Raw genomic sequence first — 25,022 nt, 5'->3', positions numbered from 1 at the left:
ACCATACTGCTGCTGCTGCTGCTGTTCTTTCATTAAACAAATTTAAAGGGTATACAAATCAAATGGCATACAAACATACAATAATAAACCTTTGTTTTTATCTGTAACAATTTATCCAGTTTAATATAATAAATGAACTAGGGCTGTCAATGATTAATCACGATTAATATCCAAAATAAAAGTTTTTGTTTACGTTACATAATATATGTGTGTATACTGTGTATATTTATTATGTAATATAAATACACACACATAAATTAAATATTTAGAAAATATTTACATGTATATACATTTATATTATTTATATTCTATATTTTTTATATTAGATATAAATATATTTAATATATAAACATAACATATTCTTCTTAAATATATACATGCATGTGTGTGTATTTATATATACATAATAAATATACACAGTATACACACATATATTATGTAAACAAAAACTTTATTTTTGGATGTGATTAATCGTGATTAATCATTTGACAGCCTAATAAAAATGTGTAACAATTTTATCCAGTTTAATATAATAAATGAACACTAATAAACTGGCGCCAATATTTTTTTTTCCACATCATGCTAAAGTTTTACAGACTATGAGACATTCACACTTCCCATAAAGGACTGATTATGGTTATTTTGTATTGCAAACATGATACTTGACTCTGAACTGCTGCTTATCATTATTCTTTTGTCTATAATATTCTAACCATTGGTGCCCGTCTCACAACTAGATTGACTTCATCATTTTATCGTTGTTGTGTTTAGGGGATACGCGCAAAAGTCGCGAGTCATGTTTACATTAATCTACACCCCGTCTCCAGCAGCGCGAGAGTGTTGGAATGTTCGAAAACAGAATACCGTTGCTTAGCCTTTTCGAACTTCTCTTTGCCCCTAAACAAACAACGAAAACGAACTTCGTCTGAAGTATACCGGGGCCTTGAGGGTCATCTCTTCGCCCTGGGTACAGTGGAAGGGTGGGGTGTTTGTTTGTATCGTCTGTTGTGAGCGCTTTCTCGTTATCTTAAGCGCACATGTGTTCAGCAAGAGGGGAACTTCTTCGATTTAAATGTATCTCGTGCACACTGTTGCTGACTTTATTTGGCTCTCATGAACTGACCTGAATATGCAGGCCCGGGAGCGCGCGAAGACACATAATGTGTTTTTACTGTGAAATAATTTTCCTAATGTTTACTCTTAGGGTCGCAATAAAAATACAATAACAAAATAAATGTTACATATTTAAGCCTTGTATTATAATATTAATTTTTGTATTATAATAGATTTTATTTCTCAGAAATGTTGACTTTGCACCTGATCTCTGTACTACGCGTTTGACTTTTGAAGATAAACTAAATCCTAGCTAGCTACTCCTTTATGAAAAATCATCAAAAGGAAAAGTGGTTCATACAACACTGCATATTGTGTTTATTCTTTTCTATGAAGACCAAATGTATTTCATAGCTGTGGTTTGCATATAGTAATTATAATTATCCTGATGTAAGAACAGTATAAGTATTCAGTTTGTGATATCTCTAATTCTGTGTAAACATAAATTGGCAAATATGAACTGTACTAATATATGGCAGCTCTAACATTGTGGTGCCAGAGGCAACTCTGGTTTTGTGTAAATTAAGTGGTAAATTAATATATGCCATTTCAAATGCACATTTACACTACCATGCAAAATTTTGGGATCAGTGTTTTTTTTTTTTTTCTTAAAAAAATGTATACTTTTATTTAGCAAGGGTGCATTTAACTGATTAAAAACACAAGACATTTAATATTCTAAAATATTTATATTTTTAAATAATGTTTAAATGTTCTTTGATCATAAAAAAAAAAAAAATCCAGTTTCCATGCTACGTTTAGCAGCACAAATATTTTCACTTGTTATAATATTTAATAATAAAATGATTATTAATAAAATAATAATTACCGTATTAAAAATAATTGTAAAAAATATTGAGCATCAAATTAGAATGATTTCTGAAGGATCATGTGACAAGGAAGACTGGAGTAATGGCTGCTGAAAATTCAGCTTTGCCATCACAGGAATGAATTACATTTAAGATATATTAAAACAGAAAACAGTTATTTTAAATATTTCACAATATTACTGTTTTACTGTATTTTTAATAGAATAAATGCAGCCTTGGTGAGCATTAGAGACTTTAAAAAACAAACAAATATTACTGACCGCAAAAAGTTTATTGGTAGTGTAATGCAAATATATCTTTAATGTGTGTGCACAAGAAAACACAAGAGTCACTTTCTGGTTTAAAAACGTTCTCTCAGTAACTATTTCTGTATTAATGTACAACCGTTGAAAATTACAGCATCATTTGTTTTTCATCTTTTTTTTTCAGTTTTCTTTTTTTCATTTTTTTTTAAATGATCTAACTATCAACAGCCATTTCCAAGGAAGAAAAAAAAAACATGAGAAGAAAGCAAGAGTGAGAAGGAAAAAAGGCAGAAGTTATGGCAGGAGCAATGATGGAGGAAGAAAGAGTTAGACTGTTTCAGTGGAGTGTTTTGAGTGCGTGTGTGTATGTATGTGTGTGCGTGTCTAATGTCAGCTGACATGGGGGTGTGAGAATGCAATGTTTGTGTATGCGAATGCTAGGATACAATCATGCTATTCTCAAACCCTGCAGCGGAGTAAAGACTAGAAAGCAAAAAAAGGGGAACTGATTAAGGAAAGAATGAACAAAAGGGGGAAAAAATGCTTTGAAAAGAGATGCTTTAAATGAGAAAAACACAAAGGAGCTGGACAAAACGTGCTATTATGAGATGCAGAGTACAGTTGACAAAAAAAGTGGAGGGGTATCTTTGGAGAGAAGGGGCCAAGAACAGTTGAGAGAAGAGTGAACTCGACGTGGATTTGATGGACGGATGTTTAGGTGCCGTGGAAATCCTTCAGCAGCGTCCGTCTCTTCTGCTCAGCAATGTGCATCTGATTCTCCAGATCCTACGCAGAGAGAAAGCGAGAGGAAAAAAAAACAGAAATTATGATTTTATTTTTATTCCAGTGTTCCTGTTTACAACTTCCTCTAGTCTTTGTTCCAGCTCTCACCCCTCTATCGTTAGCGCTCGGCTCTCCTCTCTCATAAGTGTCTGCTCTCTCCACTTTCCATGACAAGTTCTCGATCTCCGCCTCCAGCTGAGCTTGCTGATACTCAAACTACAGGGAATGAAAATGAGATTTCCCGTTACCAAAGACTGATCTCTATTTGACCGTCAATGAGAGATTCACACATTTAATGCAAGTGCTTACCAATTTTTTGCGGGGTCCAGACTCCATGTAGTAGGCATAAGGATAAGTGTACTGCAGTGTGTAACGACACTATGGAGAGAGCAAACAGCCAGCGTAAGTGTGTGGAAGCACGGACCCTTATGCGTGTGCATTTGTTTCTGCAGAATAGGGCTGTAAGATTAATCAAAATAACTGGAATTGCATTATGGCTTAGGACAATTATCAAATCGCAAAGGCTACGATTTAATTAAACAAATATACACAATTGATTGTTTCAGAGTGAAGCGTGGCACAGTGTCATTTGACTTGTGAGCAGTTTTTCAGTTTGTCTCACAGTAAATGCAGCTCTGAATCACTCAAACTCCATCTCTCAATCTGCTAAGTCTGGGTCGATTAACGTACACTTGTAATGAGAAGTGCTTATCAACTGGCTGCCATGAAAAAAACAGAAGTTTTAAGGTTCCCCTCCATTTTTCCACCAAAATAAAAGCTTGATGGTTTAATGTTTGAAAATTAAAAAAATAAGACACCCTTAAATATTAGTACTCCAAGTTTTACAGTAAAATAAAAGTATTATTATTATTTTATTTATTTTATATTTTATAGCCATATTGATATATAAATTAACATTTTTGGGGCTAAATTGTGTGGCCTTAAAAATAACCAAACCCCGCAAAAAAAAAAAAAAAAAAAAAAAAAAAAAAGTAAAAAATCTAATTTGAAAAATCAGAAAAAAAAAAAATCACAATTTCCACAAATCGTGCAGCACTACTGTAAAGTAGAGCTGGATTTAGCTTGTACCTTGGCCAGTAGCTTGGCAGCATTCTGCAGGTACTGCCAGTCAATCCAGGTGCCCAGGTTATTCATGACTCGCTCCTGAATCTTCTCCTGGATCCGCTGGTATGTCTGTGCCTCCAGCTGCATACTCTTATTGTGGTTCTCCCACTGGACACACAGATAAAGTACAGATTGATGCTTACATATTTAAGCAATTAAGTGTCAATGGAGTTATTAAGATGAAACCTGCAACTCATAAATACAATTGATACCTCTCTGTAATGAGTTAACTATAATGTTACTGCCTACTCTTTGGAACAACCTACTTGTCAGAATCACTACTAAGCTCACTAAGTTTTGGAACAAAGCTAATGTTTATCAGTCTTTTTCAAAAGAGATTTATTTATTATTAATTAATAATTTTTGTCTCACCCTCTCAAAGTAGAACAGGTATTTTTTGAGGGCCTCTCTGGCCTGGGCCTGCTGGCTCTGATTCACGATGTCTGGGTTCTCTTTGTAGCGACTGCACTCGTAGTACTCACTGCCATGAGTCTTCCAATCTCCCAGACACATCCAGCAGAAATCTACACACAGCCATAACAATTTCATTACAATCAAGACCAATCAGCACACATTTTGATGTCATTTCTAGAAACTAAAAATCAATGGGAAAACAAAAACATACCATGTTTACACTTTGAGCATTGCTGCAAAGAGAGGAAGAGAAAATACAAGTTTAGTAAAAACATCAATCTTTTTTATATTATCATCCTTTTTAACATACACTACTTTCTATTCATCAAAGCATCCTGAATTTTTTTATAGTGGTTTCCACAAAAATATTAAGCAGCTAAACTGTTTTCAACACTGAAAATAAACGTTTCTTGAGCACAAATCAGCATATCAGAATGAAGCAGCATGCGACACTTAAGACTGGAGTAATAGCTACTGAATCACAGGAATTAATTACAACCTAAAATATATTAAAATAGAAAACTTATTTTAAACTGTAATAATATACTGTTAATAAAATGAAAAACTTCTATTTTGATGAGAACGATCTGAAGTTAACAAATAAAATATTCTACTAGTACTCTCACTCTGACATGCTGGGCGTTTTATTAAGTGCACTAAAAAGTGTGCAGATAATGTAAAAGATTGTGTACACTACTCACCATGTGGTTGCACCCTCCATTCTTCTCAATGCAGATATTGCACTTAGGGCACTGTGGGAACAAAATCAAATCATAAGGATATTACTAATACCTTTACTATCAAATTAAACTTACACTCAACAATATATACTTAATGTGACAATCTTAAATGTATCTGTGTGTGCTTCCTTACGTCTTTAGTGTGTGCACTGATGTAGTTGGCTGTCTCAGAGTCATCTGCACATTTGGTCAGCCATTTGCGGATGGTAGCACAGTCTGTGGGTGCATGATACATCTGTCTGCACTTAAAACTGAAGACAGACGGACAAAGTCAATCCAAACACACACACATGCAATTCCATGTATTACGCCATGAACTGAGTAGTGTGTGCAAGTGTAATCGGTGTTTAGTACCAGAAGACTTCTTCGCAGCGGCTGCATTGGACTCTACGAGCTCGAGGTTTCTGCACCTGTATAACTATCGGACAGTCGGCACCAGGACACAACTGCAGCTGGAAATGACTCTGCAGACACACAGAAACATGAGCAGGTTAAGAGCAATCAGTGAGATGTGCCTGTTCTACAATGTGACAACACTGGAGATGTACTGATATCAGAATTCTGAAATAAATATATTAATATTTCATAAATAGAATACATTTTTAATACAATGTAATAAATAAATCTAAAAAGAATAATGTTAAATTAAAGGTTTTAAGTGAATTTAGGCAGCATAATATTATAATTTAATACACATTACAGTTGAAAAGTTTGGGGTTAGTAACATTTAAAATGTTTTTGAAAAAAGCTTGTCAAGGCTGCATTTATTTAATAAAAATACAGTAAAAACAGTAATATTGTGAAATATTATTAGCATTTAAAATAACCATTTGCCATTTTAATATATTTTAAATTTCTAATTCTAATATGCTGATTTGTGCTTAGTAATGAACAGTGATTTGTTATCAATAATGTGCATTTTTAATATTTCATATTTTTGTTCAGATTTTTTGACAAATAAAAAGTACAGAACAGCATTAATTTAAAATAGAATGTTTTATGTAACAACTGTCAGTTTTTGATTAATTTATTTTAATCCTTGCTCAATAAAAATACTTATTTCTTTAGCTATAATAATACTTCTGTAATATAATGTATAATAAAATAATGTTTTTGAAGTGTTAGTCATCGACAAAGTAATCTAAATACAATAACAGGTGAAATGAGCATGCAAAATTAAATATTACAATAATCTTTAATATTGGCAGGTAACTTATATGGTAAAGACACATTGTGCACTCCTGGACAGATGCACACCTCCACATAGTCCCTGAAGAGGTAGCGTCTGTATTTGTCTTTCAGTTCCTCGCTGGGCAGCAGAGGAAGAACAAAATCATCTGGCATGCGAAGAGAGCAGTCCTGCGCCATGCAGGAGATCTCTACAGACAAACACAACCCACAGAGGAGATCAGATAACAAGCTCACTCTAATCATCAATACATACTCTACTGCACACAGTCTTTATGTGCTCTGAGTGTGTGTGTGTGTGTGTGTTTGTGTGTGTGTGTACACTTACCTACTCCCACACCATCTTTGACAAGTACAGTGCAGTGCTGCTCCCAGCATGTCTTGCAGAAGGAGTGCTGACAGGGTAGAGAGAGGAGAGCATCTCTTCGGACCAGCTGCAGACACACCCCACACTGCTGCGATGTCCCGACCTGAAAACGCACACACACACACACACACGAATGTCAAGAGAAGGAAGTGCTATGATCCTTAACAGTATAATTAACGGTTGTCCCAGGCAACCAGTTTTTTTCACAGCTGTGCTTGTTTCTTGTCTTTCAAATTACTATGTCCCACATAATAAAATAATTAAACATGAATCAATATTTCTTGTCCATCACTGATGTGGTAAATAGCCATGTAAGATGCAGAATAAAGTACAGTGAGCTGGTCATTATCGTGTTATCATATTATTTTCATCAAATAACTATGTAAAAGACAGTTCTCACGTCTAAACACACACGGATTACAGGAACTCACAGTGAGAGATCTGCAGATGCTTGTGGGCTGAGCATGGGCTTCACATAGCAACTGAGAGGAATTGGACTTATACCTTCAAATACAAGAAAATATTTACAGATTGAGACAGAAGTAACAAAAATGTGTCTAAAACTTTTTTAACATCAGGATTTTAGGTTAAGCAATATCTGAATGTAATGAATATTTTAGGTGATTTTTTATTCTTTTAGACTTTTTGCAGTTCACCTAAGAATTTCTGCAGTGACAAGTAACAAACACTTATGTTCAGAAGTTTGGAGTCAGTAAAATAATTATTGTTTTCAAAAGAAGTCTCTTATGCTCATCACGGTTGCAGTTATTTAATCAAAATACAGTAAAAACAGTAATATTGTGAAATATACAAAAACAGTTAAATATAATTTAACTGTTTTATCTTTTAAGATATGATTTATTCCTGTGATGGCAAGGCTGAATTTTCAGCAGCCATTGCTTCAGTATTCAGAAATCATTCTAATATGCTGGTTTGGTGTTCAAGAAACGTTTTTTATTATTATTATCAATGATAAAATTATTAATATTTTTGAATTCTGATACTTTTTTAAGTATTCTTTCACAAAAAGAAAGTTGAAAAGACCCCAATTCATTTGAAACAAATCTTTTGTAACATTATAAAAGTATTTACTGTCACTTTTGACCAATTTAATGCGTTCTTGCTAACTAAAATTATTTCTAAAAAAAAAAAAAAAAAAAAAAACTGACCCCAAACTTTTAAATAATAGTCTCTCAGATGTCATGAGTAATTACACAAGAATTACAAAAACATTTGTTTAAATAATTTTAGATGAAATATAGCATATCACACCACTGTAACTATTTCACTTTTCATATTAATTACCAATTTATGTGTACATATTTTGTGTGTGTGTGCTTTGCTGTACTTTATTACCTTTCGAGTACTTGTGACACTCCACAGAAAAAATACAAAAACAACATTTTCTACACATCTTGACACACCAAAAGAGAAAAAAAATTCATTTACTTACAGACAAAACAAAACAAACAGAATGAACAATTTATAGTTTGGAAAGATACATAAATACACAGCTTAATATTGTCAGCCAACGGTAAATCTGCTAAACGTGGTCACTCATTCGGTCCCTCACCTTTAGGGCACTGGCTACACTGTTGACTTCCTCAGTTAGTACCCTCTGGCTCTCCCTGTACGTCAAGCAATTGAACTGGTACTCTTCTGGGTCAAACGCTTCTTCTACCGCCACGTCATCGTCAAGTCCATCATAATAATCAGGGATGTCGCCCTCTACGCCATCTTCGTCTTCTTCGAATTCCTCGTTACTGTCTGAGGCTTGGCTACTCATATCCACAGACATAACCCTCTGGGCTCCACCTTTCCCTGAATGACAGCTGCTCTCCACCAATCAGCAGCTACTGAGCTGCTCCTCTCCACCCCCAACTGGACCGAGAAACCCAGGGGGCCCTGTGGCTTTTAGCAGCAACGAAAAAAACAGAAAAAATCACACTCCCCGTCACTCATGAGGAACCGGAGCAAGGGATGAGCTCAGACAGAGAAAAATACTGAAAGAGAGAAGAAAAACACATCATTTGTTATCTGTCATTTATACATGTTCAAACTGTATTTTTCATGATCTTAAAAGCTGTTTAACCTTTACGCTCAAAATGAGTTGGCAGACATAAATTGTGTCTATAATTTCTTTACAAATCTACAATTCCTATTTTCTGTTTCTAAATGGATTTGAATTACACCATTATGAAGAGATTTGTTTTGTAATAATGACCATCTGACTCTACCACTCCCCATTTATTACACAGCTCCTTAATAAATATATGAATGGACATGAAATATTGATTAGAGTTGAAATTATTTCATTCTTTCTTATGAGAAGAAAGAGACAAACACAAGTCCTGGTGTTAGTGGAGTTTATTATGCAATAATGCCCATCTGAATGCACATTATCTGTGTGATAATATTATTATAACAATCGGTAGAGTAATAACCCTATTATACAACTACTTAAATAAATGAGTTATTTTAATAGTTTACTTAATACTTTAATTACTCTGAAATATTCTACAGTTGAATCCTGCGATGGCCGATCAAATTCTGGGATTCCCCAAGTTGTGTAACAGAAGGTGACCCAACCACTTTTTCTGCAACCTTTGAAAAGTATTTCTCCCGTAGGGATTTTTTAAAGTCTTAATTAAAGAGATATGAGCAATCAACCAAAACAAACCGGCTACACTGCCTTGCTAGTGTACTTAACTTCAGTGACACCCACTGAGCTTGACCCGCTGGTCAAGGAGCTGTTCCGATATCTTTAGATCAACAAACCTTGGAAACTATCTGAAGGTTGTACTTGTAGATATCTGTCTCAGTATTACCAGTGGCCAAGCATCTCTTTGAGCGTAAGACAATCATACCCTCACATGCAGAGAGGCTTAGCGTTCCGTTTTAACGGATTACACGGTGTTCTGACAGTCCAACCGGACAGCAGGAGCAGGGGAGGCCGCGTGACCGCGCGCCTGATGATCACGGAGATCAGTGCTCTGTGTGTGTGCGCGCACCTGCTGATGTGATGACAGTCACCGACTCAACTGAATAAACAATCAGTGCACATTAAATTCAACGTGAATACGGGGTCGGGTGAGCAACCGTCCCGTCCAATCCGGTCCGGTACAGGGTGGGTCGGAACCCCACAGTCATGGAACGACCTGAAGGTCCCACGCGTCTGTCCCTAGCATTCCACTCGGGGCTATAAATAGAGCGCGACGCTGGGTGGCATGCATGGTATCACCCTCAGCTGGGTTACGGATCAGGTTTTAAGTGCGTAGGGGTCGGGTGGGGGGTTGAGCAAGAACTGCAAACTCACCGCACTGACAGAATGGGTTCTGCTTTGTTTACTCCATATGAATCGGGCCGCACCAGCTGTTGCTTCTCTCTACATCAGCACACATAAACAGCAGCGCGATCGATGCACGGAGTCCCTCTCTCCCGCTTTATCCCTCTGAATATCTATTGTTTCTTTACGCATATCTCGCAATTTAAAGTGCATACACTCCAATTAAACTTGTTTAAGTGAATGCATGGGTCGTTTAATGTCGCTTTAACGGCTTTATTTGCAATCATCCGCCAGCGCGCACTCCAGCTCGGGGATTCGTATGTAAACAAGGCCGTTTTGGTTCGCTCGCAAAAAAGCCGCTGCTCTGATCGTTTAAAGCCCCCCGTCGTACCCAACATACTGACTTTACTCACCTGCAGGACCGCGTCGGGCCGTCACTCGACACTGGCTATTGGGACAGAGATCCGATCCGTTCGCTTAGATGAGTCGCAGCACAGCTAAAGATCGGAAGTACGGGGGGATTCTAGCGCGGCGTCACTTCCGTGCTCGAGTGTGAGTTCTGTTACTGAGGACTGAGGAGGGGCCACACAGATACTAGACTCAAAATTGACATACAAACTTGCAGTCAGCACACACATGCGCGCACGCTAATGCAAATGTAGGTCAACAAAACAAGAAACCAGATTTACAATGTGCAACTAAAGTAACGTTACAAAGGCAAACAGAGAAAAGCGCCTTCATCAGGTCTTAATACCTTTAAGACCTGACTGCTTTGTTTATAAAGATATATATATGGAATATATATATGGAAAATAGGCATATTTGGAAATGACATGCTTTATGGTTGAATTCGAAATGGTGATTTTTCTGTAATATCTTTGTCAGAAAAAGTAAGAGTAGCTATTATGAATTTAGCCACTTCCTGTTTCAACAGGAAATGGTAAATTAGAAACACACACACACACACACACACACACACACACACACACACATATATATATATATATGTATATATATATATATATATATATATATATATATTGTAAATTCATGTTTTAGATCTTACTGATTCAAAATCCAACTAACAACCGCTGAATAGAACCAAGTCATTTCACTCTGATGTATCACAATTTGGATGAAAAGATCCATAGCTCTTTCTCTTTCATCACAACTTTAATAGTTATCACTAAAGTTGCATTAAAGATAAAGACAATTTAAAAATGGTAAACAATGTGCTTCTAAAATATGAATTATACAATTAATCTATTGGAAACATATTTTCAAATGAAATTTGTTTTCCCAGTCAATAGTCAAAAGTACTATTCTGTGCATGACCAGATCACCAGGTGACACCTACAAAGAGTGAAAGACTCTAACTAGACCTATTTGGAACTCATAATTCACAGACACAAAAAGCTGCAACATACCATTTGTTTATTTGCATGTTTTTTCAACAGCATGTTCTATAAAAATATGTATTTGGATATAGAAGAACAAATATACAGTCTGTAAAAATTACTAAACATAAATGGCTGACATTTTTGAAATTCCCTGCATATGTAGCTATTGCAGTTATAAAAGGTTGGGTATAGTGATGTAGAGCTCACAGTTACAGATAATACAGTACATGCTTATAAATGCAGAAAAACATTTAAAAGGAAGATAAGGAAAGTGAAATAATAAAGGGCCGATTTAGTCACACTTTTCAAAAGAGAAGAGATGTTTCTCCATGTTTTTCTCGTTTAGTTACACGCCTTAAAATCTTTTCCTCTTGTTCCTATTGCCTGTGTGGCAATGAACTAACCAGAGAGGGTGGAGCTGTCTGAGCCCCGCCCTCTTCCTCCTCATCTGAGGACACTCCTTCAGCCCCGCCTTCTTTGCCTTGCTTAAGCCCCGCCCCTAATGCCAGCCTTTGTTGCCCATAGCAACGCTTCAGCCTCTCTTTGATTAACAGGCCTTTGACCAGCAGTGTCCAATTAGCCACCACACACTTCTCACGTTTCTGTTAAAAGATTCAAAATGTGATCACCAGAATATAAAAACACAAACTGTTGACTATAAAATCAAAAGTACTGTTTCTTAGCTAAACTATTTCTTCAATTTTAGGCAAAGCTGACATTTTTGTAACACTAGAGTGTTTTAGATGGTGACGCTGTAGTGAACTACGACATTATTTACAGAGAAAGAACTTCACCAGATCCAAGAAATCAACACACCTCTTGTTCTTTCTGCTTCTGGTTATCTTGCTCATTTTCCCAGGCTGCTCATTACGTGGTACCTGAAACATACACACAGCTCAGCATTCCAGCAAATAACAGATCAGTAGATGTTTATTAACTTCAACTAACTTTATTAAAATGATTTGAACTCACTTTGCCATCAACAGCGATCAGAGGCTGGTATACTCTTCAGTTTGCCAGACTCCAAAGAGAGGCAGATCTCTGACATCTTTCTGCTCGGACATCATCCTGGCTTTGTGAGAACGGTTGGTAAAACCAAGCACCATCTGACAGACATTAGCTTTAAAAAGAAATCATATCATTTATTGTAAAAAGGTCAAATACACGCAACTCAAACAGCTCCTCCCCCATTCAAACAGCTATCTCTACAATCAACCACACACATCCAGAATGGAAAAATAAAACACAAACACAAAAAACAAACAATTAAAACAAATCTAATCAACTCAGAATCTAACCTAACATCTCAGATTCTAACATCTCAGATTTGGGAAACAGGGGATTTTTTTTTTTTTTATTTTGTATAGAATTGGAAATATTTGTTTTCGGTAATTTAAATAAAGCTGAAATTAACAAATTAAAATAACTGTTTTCTATTGTAATATATTTAAAAATGTAATTTATTCCTGTGATGGCAAAGCTGAATTTCCAGCAGCCATGACTCTAGTCTTCAGTGTCACATGATCCTTGAGAATTCATTCTAATATGCTGACTTGGTGCTCCAGAAACATTACATACTATTATCAATGCTGAAAACAGTCATGCTGATTAATATTTTTGTGATAACCGTGATATATATATTTTTTAGGATACTTTGAAGAATAAAAAGCTAAAAAAAAAAAAAAAAACATTTATTTTTCTGACATTGACATAAATGTCTTTTTTTTGTCACTTTTGATCAATTTAATGTGTCCTTCCTTATTAAATAAAAGTAATAATTTATTTTTAAAAAATCTCTATGACTGCAAACGTATGAAGGGAAGCATAAGTGTAAGTACACACTTACCTCCTGATCCTCCTTCTGTCCTCCTTCAGTATCTAGAGACTTGTAGAGCTCCTTCCACCATTCTGAGTCGATGCGTCATCGGCGTGATGATGTCAGCCACGTGGGGTCATACCTGCTGCTAAGATCTTTCAGGTACCCCTCGTTATCAACGGCCACCACGTAAGTGATCGTTTGAGTCGCCCGATTGGAGCAGAGCTGCATTTGGCCAACACCTTGATCCACATCCCACACACCCACTTCCTGGTACTTTCCAAATACCCCTCCAACCACTCATCCACCCCTTTTCCCTCCTTTCTTTTACATCTTTGTTTCTTCACCACCTCCTCCTCCTCCTGTTTGACCTCACTCGACCTCCGAGGAGCCCGACCCTTTTCCTTTCACCTTCGACTTTCTGCATACTTCCATAGCCCCGTCAGAGTCTTCACTGTTGTCCTCACTGGTTGGTTGAAACTCTTCCTCACTCTGCTCCTCTTCCCCACCAGCGGTTCCTTGTTAAATCGTTTCATCATTCGACACAGGAAAGTTTTAAACTCTTCTCTTTTCTTTTCTCCCTGGAAACAGTTGTCTTGGTGTTACAATTTCCTTTTTATCTGACCATCACTACTCCTCTTACGAATGCAACTCCAACTATCTTGTGGGCATTTATCACACTAAAGACTTTCATCACTTGGCAATCTGCCCCTTATTAAACTCTCTATCACAAACACTCACTTCCTCTGCCTCTTTCGAGCCATGTCTGGAGTCTCGATCTCAGTCTCCACTGGTTTTGACACAACTGCTAGTTCAGTCAAGTCCACAGGACCCAGCGGTTCTGCCATTTCTGAGAAAGCACACAGTTCAAAACAGTGTGAATGAGTGATGAAAAACATGACAGCATAGAGGACAGTTACTGACTTACTGTGCTACTGAATCTAAACACGTGTCTGATTTCTGATTCACAAAAAAACACTATGTACCTTCCACTTCCTCCCAGTCCCCCTCATCTTCACGTTCTTTTCTCGTCTTCTTTGATTTGTTTTGATGGTGATGAGTGCTCTGTGAACATGGGCCTCATCTCTTCACTGTGGTCACTCATGTCCTCTGACTCTTCTGTTTTAACTTCACTGGAAGTACTTGCTTGCTCTCTCATCAGAGGAATCTTTAACCTTTCTGGACGCACGAGACGCCATCCTGGAGTTTTTGCGGTTGTTTTTGTCCACCATACTGTTTTCTGAAACAGACAAACAGCTCATGGACCACAGCATAACAACGATCTCTATATAGTTTTGTGGAAAATGTCCTTCTCTGCAATGTCAATAATAATTTATACATGTGTCGCATCATGTGCTGGCACCTTTTGCTTGCAAATAATTAACATAAACATTGAATAACATCAGTACATATATGTTTATTTAAAATACTAAATAGAAAATATTAAAGTATTATATATGCATATATAATATTTATCTAATTTGTATCAGTCTTATAGTTAACTAAAACCATAAACCAAAACATTTATTTGAAATAATATAAACATTGACTAAATAAAATATATATATATAATACTTTAATATTTTCTATTTAGTATTTTAAATAAACATATATGTACTGATGTTATTCAATGTTCATGTTAATGTTCACAGCTATATATATATATATATATATATATATAAAAACACATATATATATATATATATATATATATATATAAAATCTCAGCTATTTGTGAGACAATATTTCTTATTTTTAATTTAGTACTTGAAATAACTAAAATAAAAACTTTCTTTTTAAAGAACATTTTTATAAACTACTTAAAAGTATCTAATACTAAAATAACCATGCTATATATACAATGTATGTGATATATAAAATATGTAATATTTCAATAATTTCCTTTGGCTTTGGTAAAATGAAAAAAATATATATATATATTTTAGGAGAGGGTCTGTCACAATAGGAGCATAATTTTATGATCCCAAATATGTACGCTGGACACAACCACACTATATTGATGACACATACAATGAACTGACAAGAGGGCCTATTTTCATTTAGTGAACCAGTTAACAAGCTACACAAGAGAACTCAAGCGAGAGTCTCTGCACACCTGCACACTGCAGCTGTCTGCGTCAACCGAGCACTACATTCAAACTATTAAAGCTCATTCATTTAACTGTTCAGCTGCAAAACTGCATTTTAACTCAGCGACTGGTTTTGATTCAGGGTTTGAGCATCAGGCAGACAAAGTTTATTTTATGGAGCATATAGATACCTTTTTTTTTTGTGATTTGGATGCCGGTTTATTCTTTGCAATCTGCTTCGGTTACTTTGTGTCAGTTTTCTGCTGTTTCTCTTTTCTCTTTGCCATTCTGCTGCTGCTGAGAGATCGCCGATAGTTTCAGATAAATTAACTTTGGTGTACTCAGAGAGACTTGAATTACACGTCAACTTATGTAGCTAATGTAACCTGAAGACCACTGTTACCCAGCACACTCACTTCCCACCTTTCGTAACACTGAAAAGCATACACTTTGCTTGCAGGAGATCCTAACATACGTCAATTCCACCTCTACTAAAGAATGGATAGTACAAGTAGACTGGGTAATGAGATCATTTAAACGCTAGGAGGCGTTGTCACATAAGCTTTTTTCTTTTTTTTTTTTTTTTTTAATACTGTTCGTAAGGTTGTAATCATCATATGGTATTAACATTTAGGTTGATGACGATAATATATGTACTTCTGACTTATAGTTCGGCTAAAATTGTTTTTTATTGTAATTATGATTAACTTGAATTAATATTTGGGAAATAGTAATTTATATTTAAATATGTAGGTATAAGTGGACAATAATTTAACTGTCATGCAAAACAACTCATAATCATGTACTGTAATGTAAAAAAAAAAAATAGTTGTTGTTGCACTACCTTTATTTTATGCTAATTTTAATAATAATAATAATAATAAAAAAGGTTATTGCACTTCAGTACTAAAAATATATCACTTTTAAGAATGGAAATTACAAGTAAAATTTTAAGTAAAACATCTGGACACATTACAGTAGGCGGGAAATGTGCCTGTTATCATGAAATATTGATAAAAATCTTAATGGCCCTTAAAATATGTTTCATTTTCTCAAAATAAACATTTTATTTTTATTTCATTTTTTTTATTAAACATTTCAGGATAAAGTGTTTTTTTTTTTTTTTTTTTTTTTTTTTTTTTTACACAAACCCATTTTATGTTCTATGGATCAATAAATGAACACACACAGACAACTATACAGTTATTCTTTTATTATTTGAAGGTTTTCCATTTAGTTTGTTAAGATTTAAGCCGTGATAAACACATGAGGGGACACAGATAGGCCTAATCAGTATGGGCTGTTTCAATCATATCATACATACGATCATATTAATGATGTGTTGATACTAGCTTGTCATCTATAGCACAGACAAGAAGTGATAATATAAAATTGTGTGTTTCTTTATATTTAAAATTGCTGCAGTTTGTATTCTATAGGACATTAACCTCATTCAGTCAAGTTCATTAACATTTGGGCCTGACTTTGTGTGTGTGTGTGTACCTGGTGGTGCTGATGCAAATGAACAGCTGTTTTAGCGTCACTTGGCAGCAGATGTCCATCCAGTGTGTGTGTGTGCGAGTGTGAGACTTCAGAGAACCGTCTGTGGACTTGATTGGCAGAGCAGATATTCTCCCTGCAGCCAGCCAGACTCAATGGGCATCTGTGCCCGGACCGATGCCAGGACAGGTGTATGTGTGTCACATGATTGGCATATAAAGAGGGCTGTTGGTACCAAGTCTCCATGACGACACAGTCCCCCATCCCTGCATGGCTTCCATCCCTATATGAGTCCTGAGCATTCTCAGATAGGAATAAAAAGCCATACGGGGCAAAGAGCAACAATCGAGATCTCTTTCAAGCATTTACACACAACAACGCTGGCAAAAATAATTTTTTACCTATTCTCAGAAAACGTAATTAATCAGTTTTATGGTGTAGCGCGACCTCCTGTGGACAAGTACGGTATTACAAGTCTGCCGTGGTCTTACATCGCACTGCAATAGTCGTCACCACTACTGTTGTGACCATTACAGGACAACCTTTCCGATACCACATCGACAAAAATAACGTCATATCCCTAAACTTAAAAAATAGCGCTAGCTTTCTAAAACGTCCACGCCAAAGTGTGAGAAGAAACCGCAGTTTTGTGAATGAAATAATTACCATTTACATTATTGTAGCCAAACCTATGCATTTTGAGGTTAATGGCAACAGTCGATACACTGATTATAACACGGATCTCCGGCACATGCACCTGTTGTCCAGCCATTGCGATGTCTGGGAGTAAAAGGGCAAAACGCTAGCGACAGTCTTTTCTCTCCAACCTAAACGCGCAACAGGAGTAGGCTACAAACCGACAAGCCACTCTGCATAGAAAAAAAAACAACAACTTCTAAAATAGATAAAAAAAAAAAAATAAAAAAAAAAACGCATAGTGTACAGTGAAAACTATAATCGCGATGAAGGTCGAGCTGTGTTCTTCCGCGGCTGACCAGCAGTTCCGTGCGTAAAAACTAGCAGCGCAAATCGTCACGATGTCATACATGACATTAGAATGACCAACGCATGATGATGAAACGACTGGAATCGCCTGTGTGACATTCCTGCAACATTTCTATTCACTACACACTGGTAGGCTACTATGGCAAGCTGGATTAACACTTATTATCGGTATCTCGCTAGTTACAATTGCGTTTTTCTTAATAATTAAAAAATGTTGCAAATATTAGACTACTACTAAAACAGATGCTGTACTTATATTGCAATAAAATATTACAATATAAAACTAGTAATAACTGTCTTTCTATATTAGGTTCTAGTCAAACTGGAATAGATAGGGATAGTTACTAGTAACTAAAAAATAAGAACATAATGAATAAGTAAACTAGTAAAACTGGAATCGGTACCATCATTAATCGGAAATACATATTAGATAGAAAAAAGTTGATATCTGAACCACAATTTTTCATAGGTTTCAATTACAAAAAGTGCGTAATTTGTTACCAATAAATGGAATAGTATTGAATAGTACATGTCACTTGGGACAGTGAAGAATACAAAAAAAAAGAGTCATTACTATTGACAAGTTTAATAGATTATAATCAGTATCGGAATATGTTCCGGTATAACCTATCAAATGAATAGTATTATTGATCAAATGTAATATAAGACAGTAGTCTACTCACTATTAGATTAATTCCTAGTAATTAAAAAATATGTATTGCCAATATATTAATAAATACTAATTGCTACAAATACTAATTTTACAGCATAAATGTTAAAATTGCGTGCCATACTAGTACCTGCTTTTCTGTTTTAACAGTTTGACGTAGCTTCATTTTTCTCGAGTTTGCCCTGTAAGAGATAAGTGACTCAGACAAAGATAGACAGAGGAGCCCTTGATCGATCATATCAGTGACCGGATGAGAGGAGCCATGGCGCAGCAATCTGACAGGAGAGAGATGATGAACGGTAAAAGTGTCTGTCCGGCTGCTCCAGACTCCAGAGGGGAGAAGTCTGCGATGTAGCAGCGGCTGAGGTGAAAAAGTTAGCGGAACGGCATTCCTCATTCCAAAGCATGGCTCGGAGCACGTCATCCCGACACAAATGCCCGTGTCTCCAGCTCCAGTGCCTCAGTTCGGATGATCTTAGGTATCGGTAGTAGCGACTGTGAGCCAGCAGGTGGATGTCGCCTCGCCCAATCAGAGTGCCGGTTTCACGGAGCACAGTAGCGTCAGTCAGTCAGGCAGCCGGTCGGAGTTTGAGCAGCGCTGTGCAGCTGTGCGCTCCTCCATTCACTCTCGCCCAGACAGAGGCGAAGGGGCCGCCGCGAGGAGGGGTGGGGGAGCGGACCGGCCCCCTCCCCTGGAGCCGTGGCGACCAATTGCAGGCGAGCAGCGAGAAAAGAAAGGACATCATACCTGAGCACGAGACCAACCTCCGTGCGCGCGGGGGATTTCCCCCCTCCTCATCTGTTACAGAAGCGCGCGTGTTAATAAAGGGCTGCGCCCGCTGAATAGGGCCTTTTTAAACCCTCTTTTCAAATACCGCAAGAGAGCAGTTTCTTTCTGCTTCTAATAGTACGAGAGAGACATTGGGAGTGGAAGAGCCAATAAAATATGCGTGTGTGTGTGTGGCTACTCTTTCTTCATCTTCAGCTCCTTAATACTAATGAACACCTCACCAGGACATCCTGCACTTGCTCTGTCTCTCCCTCCCTCTTTGCTTTCTCCAGTCTATGCGTGTGTGGTTCCCGTTTGTACTTTGTCAGGCGTCCGTTCCTGTTGGTTGTCCTAACAACACACTGTAGACTCAGACCCTTGAGACAAAAGACAGCTCCAAGTGTCTACTGAAAGAAGAAGGGAGGGGGGGGGGGTACCTTTCCACAGCCATTTGGAGAGTTCACTGCCCCCCTTCTCTCTTCTAGCACATTCCACAGTGTTTCCTCGTGCCCTCTCTCCTCTTGCCCTTCCACTGCTGTCTCCTCCAAGCCGAGCGGGGCACATCACTGTAGAGTGGAGAGGGAGGGGGAGACGGGGTCGAAGGCGTTTTTGGAGGCAGGGGGTTTCTTTTCTTCAGGCGATAACTTAGCCATTCGAAGCAAATGTCAAATGATGTCACTCTTCTTCCATCCGCTGTTGTTTTTGTTGTTTTGCATTTAAAAAAATAATTATGTTGGCACAGAGGCAGGAAGAGGCTGCCTTGTACTTCCACTACCAACTGGGAGAAACCTGATGCTTTTTTTTTTAAGTGAGTGGTCTTAGAGGGGAAAGAAAGAAAGAAAGAAAGAAAGAAAGAAAGAAAGAAATAATAAAAAAAAATAAAGAAAGAAAGAAAGAAAGAAAGAAAGAAAGAAAGAAGAGAATTGTTGAGAAAAGTTTAAAGTAAATTAACAGTAGCATGCATCTTCCTAAAATTAGGAATTTTATTAGGAATCCTAAAGAACTAATTTAATTCAACTCAATTTTATTTAAATGTATTATTCAATAAATTATCAATTAGCACCACAATTTTTTAGTAACAGCTTAATTATTGTTTTATATGACACTTGTATGCTGTTGGAGTTAACTCTGCAACTTGTGCCACTGAAGAAGAAAACATCTCGTAATACAAACATAGAACACCCAAAAATTACAATTCTGTCATTCTCATCTTTCATGTCATTCCAAGCCTGTACGACTTTCTTTCTTCTGCGGATCACAAAAATAAATTTTGAAGAATTTTGGCAACCAAACAGTCTTTGTGACCATTGACTCCTATAAAAAAAAAAAAAAAAAAAAAAAAAAAAAAAAAAAGCCATGCTGGTCTGGAACAACAATAAGGTGAGTAAATTTAAAAATTCAAAAATAACAACGGCATAAATAAAGTATGCAAACAGCAAAAAATAATCCTATAACACTAACTGCATAATTTATTCATACTGCAATGCATGCTGGGAGCTAGCAAACTCTAAACAAATCAGCAACATTCTCCAAAAAGAAACTGTCTGTGCAGACAACTCTGTTAGGCTAGTTGGATCAACATTTGTTGGTCTAATGTATTTTACACAGATTCAAAGTCATTCATTATTATCTGCAGACTGCAAGTCAAAAAGTCAAGTAATGTGGATAAATGTCATTCCTTTTTATCATAACATCAATAGAGCTCTTATGATTATTTTAAGTAAACAGAACCTAAAGAGTTAATGTAATGTAACCTTTAATGAACATTTAATTTCTTAAGGTAGCGATAAGTTCATTTCAGCCTCATAGTAAAAATTAAAATGGGAAATTAATAACATGAATTTTGAAATAAAGACATGTTGTGAGATATAAATTGTTATTGTGAGATTAAAAAAAAATGCCACAAATCTGCCATAAAGACTATGGGATAAAAGAGCCCAGACACTATTGTGCATCACTTTAAGGAAAATAGTGAGAATAGTTTAAGAGGCTTCATGCTTGAATGCCCTGAAATCATTCTGCCAAAGAATAAAGGTGTTTGAAACATTTTTAAGTATTCAAACAAATCTGAAGAAATGCAAGTGGAAGCAATTACTGGGAAGAACAAGCCTCTGTAATAGCCGTATTTACAGAGTGCTGATCAGTAATTTGGTATCTGTCGGTTTACTAGGCAGAATAGTGTGGTTTCTCTTGTGAAAAACACTACCTGGGGTTCGCAGCTGAAAGTTGGGCACACCTGCATTTGTGATTAGACGGAGGGATTGTGCGAACAGCAGCGTCGGCCGTTGGAACAAAAAGAGGTACAGGAAAATCATGAGAGTCATCTGGTCTGCAGCGAGGCTCCCCGTCAGAATTCCACGCTCAGCTCTCTGGACGCCGCACCAGCACAACAACACAATGAACTGCATAATCAACTGGGATTTACCTAACAAAGAACAGCCGCCACACATGGGCACACATACACGCACACACAAGGGTACAGACACGCATGGCACCTGAAATACACTCGCTCAAACACAGACACACAAACACACAGGCACAGCTGAAATAAGCATCTACTCAGTTTTAGAACCACTGAATCAGCAGCTAGACCAGTGCCAGTAGTAAATGAGAATGCAACCGTACACATCTATACAACACACTCACACTTACACGCTTTAATTAGTGACTGATGTGATTTATTCAGGTAATTGTAGGTGTAGAGCTCTGTGTATTCTTGTGATATGGATGGCTGGGTAAATTGAGCACAGTCTATGTGCGCGCGCGTGCGTGTGTGTGTGTGTGTGTGTGTGTGTGTGTGTGTGTGCGTGATGTGAATGGCTGGCTGAGTTGTGTGTATATGTGAGCATGAGGTATGAGTCTGATAGGGGGTCCAACGGCACTTTGATCATTACAGCCTGCAGAAGAGATGTTCTGACAGAGCTCCCTCCCACCCCCAGCACATACACACAGTCTCTTATCTAGACAATATTTTCAGTACTTTCAATTTTAAATCAGCCATTTTATGTTTTAGTAATCAATTCCAACCCATAGGTTACTAAATGGATGAAAGTAACCAGCAGTGCACATTTATTTAGAGCGAGAGGAGCATGATTGTTGGTAATGTCAGCTGTAGATTTCTGTCAGAGGTTTTCTGTCAGGGTTGAGTTCCCAAGACCATCCCCTCATTCACTCAAGGATGAAATTTCTGTTTCTTATCTTTTTATCCAGAAACATTGGGAAAGCAGACTCCTCTGTCTACTCTGACCCTGTCGAAGCAGTAGATATTGCAATTCCTGTTCAAGGAATTGGTGAGCTCAATAACATTTTGATCCAATTGCAAATGTACAAAGCTCCATACATAACATCGAGAGAAAAAAAGCAATATATCAAAGGTTCACTCCACACCAAAATGAAAATTTTGTCATTAATCACTTACCCCCATGTCCTTCCAAACCCGTAAAAGCTTTGTTCGTCTTCGGAACACAATTTTAAATATTTTGGATGAAAACCGGGAGGCTTGTGATTGTCCCATTGACTGCCAAGTAAATTACACTGTCAAGGTCCAGAAAAGTTTGAAAGAGATCGTCCATCTGCCATCAGTGATTCAACTGTAACGATAAGAAGTGACAAGAATAATTTTTGTACGCAAAGAAAACAAAAATAACGACATTATTCAACAATTAGTCTCTTCTGTGTCTCTCCGCATCACCATAACACCATTTTGGAGAACATCTGCTGAACACAGGCAGTGTACGCTCCTCTGTGTCAGCCTCGACAGTAGGATACGTTTTCTACATATATTTACGCTTTGATTTGAATGAAAACAGCGCATCTGTGCAGCTCAGCTGACATAGAAGAGTGTACGCTGCTTGCGTTCAGCGGATATTCTCAAAAATAGTGCTACGGTGATGCGGAGAGACTAATTGTTGAATAAAGTCATTATTTTTGTTTTCTTTGCATACAAAAATATCTATAATATTCTTGTCGCTTCATAATGTTACGGTTGAACCACTGATGGAAGATTCTGATGATGTCTTTCATACTTTTCTGGACCTTGACACTGTTATTTACTTGGCAGTCTATGGGACAGTATCAAGCCTCCCGGTTTTCATCCAAAATATCTTAAATTGTGTTCCGAAGATGAACAAAGCTTTTACGGATTTGGAACAACATGGGGGTAAGTGATTAATGACAAAATTTTCATTTTGGGGTGGAGTAACCCTTTAAGGCCACAAACTGGCCAACAACCCTGCACTACTGAAGAAATAAAAATGTATGTAGAATAAAAAATAGATATCGTATTCCAACGACTTATTATCAATTAATTTATGACCACACTGTACTAATGCGTTCTATGCTTTTAGGTAAATCGTGACTGCATGTACTAAGTCGTTCTTGTACTAATTCTCATTTTAGTTAAATTGTAGCCAAACTATAGTAATTTCTTCTCTTGTTTTAGTTAAATTGTGCTCACATTGAACATAATTCATTAATTGTACTAAATAAAACATGGCCACAAATTAATACATAGTGGGAACAAATTCTTACCCCTCATGGGGGAGTGAGCAGATATGTTTGATATTTAAAGAACAAACTAAAACATGAAGGTTCATAAAACCCCCTCATGGGGGAGTGAGCAGATCATAAAAACATGCTAATAAGATTTTATGAATTCACAAAGAAATGAAAATTAATAGAAATGTGGATCAGGTTGCTGCATAGGGAAATGAAATTGGGTCCTGGCATAAATCCAAGATGGCCATACTGGCCAGCGCAACATAAAAAAACAAAAACAAAAAAAATACTTTTTCATTTATTTAAAGTCGGCATGAAGTGAAATTTAATTTAAAAATAAATTTTTAAGCTTGCAATGTTGAATCAAAATGTCATAACTTGATTTTCTAAGGAAACAGCAGATTTCTCTGTGCTGGACTCCTCCAAATATTTTGCCCACATAAACCCTGCAACTCCATAATCAACTTATGGATAACCTGTTTCACTTGAATGTACGTCACAGTACGAAAAAACAGATCTGTCACTACTTCCATTGCACATCTTGTTTTCTACACAATGCACTGCCACTTTTTCCCCACACTTTGAGCTCTGAAAATGGTCAGGACATGTCTGTGTGGAGAACCCTTTCATTCTGGACTTACATTAGTCTTTAACGATCCCCTCCAGGATAACTTCCTTCTGTCTCACTCCTCAATTAAAGGACGCTTCACTGCCAATTCACCTACTGGATAAAGTGTTGCCAAAGCTTTTGACAACAGCAGCAATGTGTATAAGTGCCCATAGAAACGGTCAATAACATTAACAAGGGCATAATGCAACAATAAGTATACCACTAGTTATTATAACGGTGTGGTAGTTAAACTGCTGTAAAAATAACAGTTGAATGGTGAGAGGTAATCAATACCATTCAAGGCCTTAGGCCACTGTCAACCATGTGCATCTCTCTCCCACTCTCTCTGTCCAGGTTATGGGGTAGCGGTGTGTGTGGATGTGGGTGTGTTAGTCAGTGCATGCGTGTGTTTTTACGTGAGACAGGCAGCTCTTCCTGCTGAGTGGTTGTCATGGCTACAGCAGGGAGATGGAATGCGGTAAATATCTCAATTTCCCAATCAACCACACTCAAACACACACACACACACGAACACACACACAAACACACACACACACACACACACACACACACA

At 37.0% G+C, this 25,022-nt stretch overlaps 1 protein-coding gene, 1 long non-coding RNA gene and 2 pseudogenes across 2 annotated transcripts; all 4 read right to left on the bottom strand.

Moving 5' to 3' along the window:
• Positions 1–2,275: 2,275 nt before the first annotated feature.
• On the bottom strand, positions 2,276–10,661 carry LOC109052831 (E3 ubiquitin-protein ligase ARIH2-like). The gene is made up of 15 exons (XM_042762367.1): positions 10,505–10,661; positions 8,355–8,808; positions 8,162–8,211; positions 7,237–7,309; positions 6,767–6,908; positions 6,508–6,629; positions 5,605–5,714; positions 5,384–5,501; positions 5,212–5,262; positions 4,722–4,743; positions 4,469–4,620; positions 4,061–4,204; positions 3,281–3,349; positions 3,080–3,187; positions 2,276–2,974 (listed from the first exon to the last, which is right to left on the bottom strand). The coding sequence occupies exons 2-15, from the start codon at positions 8,601–8,603 to the stop codon at positions 2,903–2,905; spliced, it is 1,482 nt and encodes a 493-aa protein (XP_042618301.1). The 5' UTR covers positions 8,604–8,808; positions 10,505–10,661; the 3' UTR covers positions 2,276–2,902.
• A 914-nt stretch (positions 10,662–11,575) lies between these two features.
• LOC109095005 lies at positions 11,576–12,599 on the bottom strand. The gene is made up of 3 exons (XR_006160655.1): positions 12,464–12,599; positions 12,308–12,369; positions 11,576–12,093 (listed from the first exon to the last, which is right to left on the bottom strand). It is a non-coding gene; the product is annotated as an uncharacterized LOC109095005 (long non-coding RNA).
• A 648-nt stretch (positions 12,600–13,247) lies between these two features.
• On the bottom strand, positions 13,248–13,829 carry LOC122134104 (annotated as a pseudogene).
• On the bottom strand, positions 13,745–14,544 carry LOC122134248 (annotated as a pseudogene).
• Between the last annotated feature and the right edge of the window lie 10,478 nt (positions 14,545–25,022).

This window comes from Cyprinus carpio, chromosome A8 (genome assembly GCF_018340385.1).
Source record: "Cyprinus carpio isolate SPL01 chromosome A8, ASM1834038v1, whole genome shotgun sequence".
Lineage (NCBI taxonomy): Eukaryota > Metazoa > Chordata > Actinopteri > Cypriniformes > Cyprinidae > Cyprinus > Cyprinus carpio.
This window is presented reverse-complemented; position numbering and strand designations above follow the sequence as displayed.

Excerpts from the sequence above, each read along its gene's own strand:
- LOC109052831 (XM_042762367.1), bottom strand. The coding sequence starts at position 8,603 with ATGTCTGTGGATATGAGTAGCCAAGCCTCAGACAGTAACGAGGAATTC. Across the intron at positions 8,212-8,354 it reads GGGACCGAATGAGTGACCAC|AAAATGTTGTTTTTGTATTT; the intron begins GTTTAGCAGATT and ends CAAGATGTGTAG. Across the intron at positions 4,205-4,468 it reads ACCTGTTCTACTTTGAGAGG|TGGGAGAACCACAATAAGAG; the intron begins GTGAGACAAAAA and ends CTGTGTGTCCAG.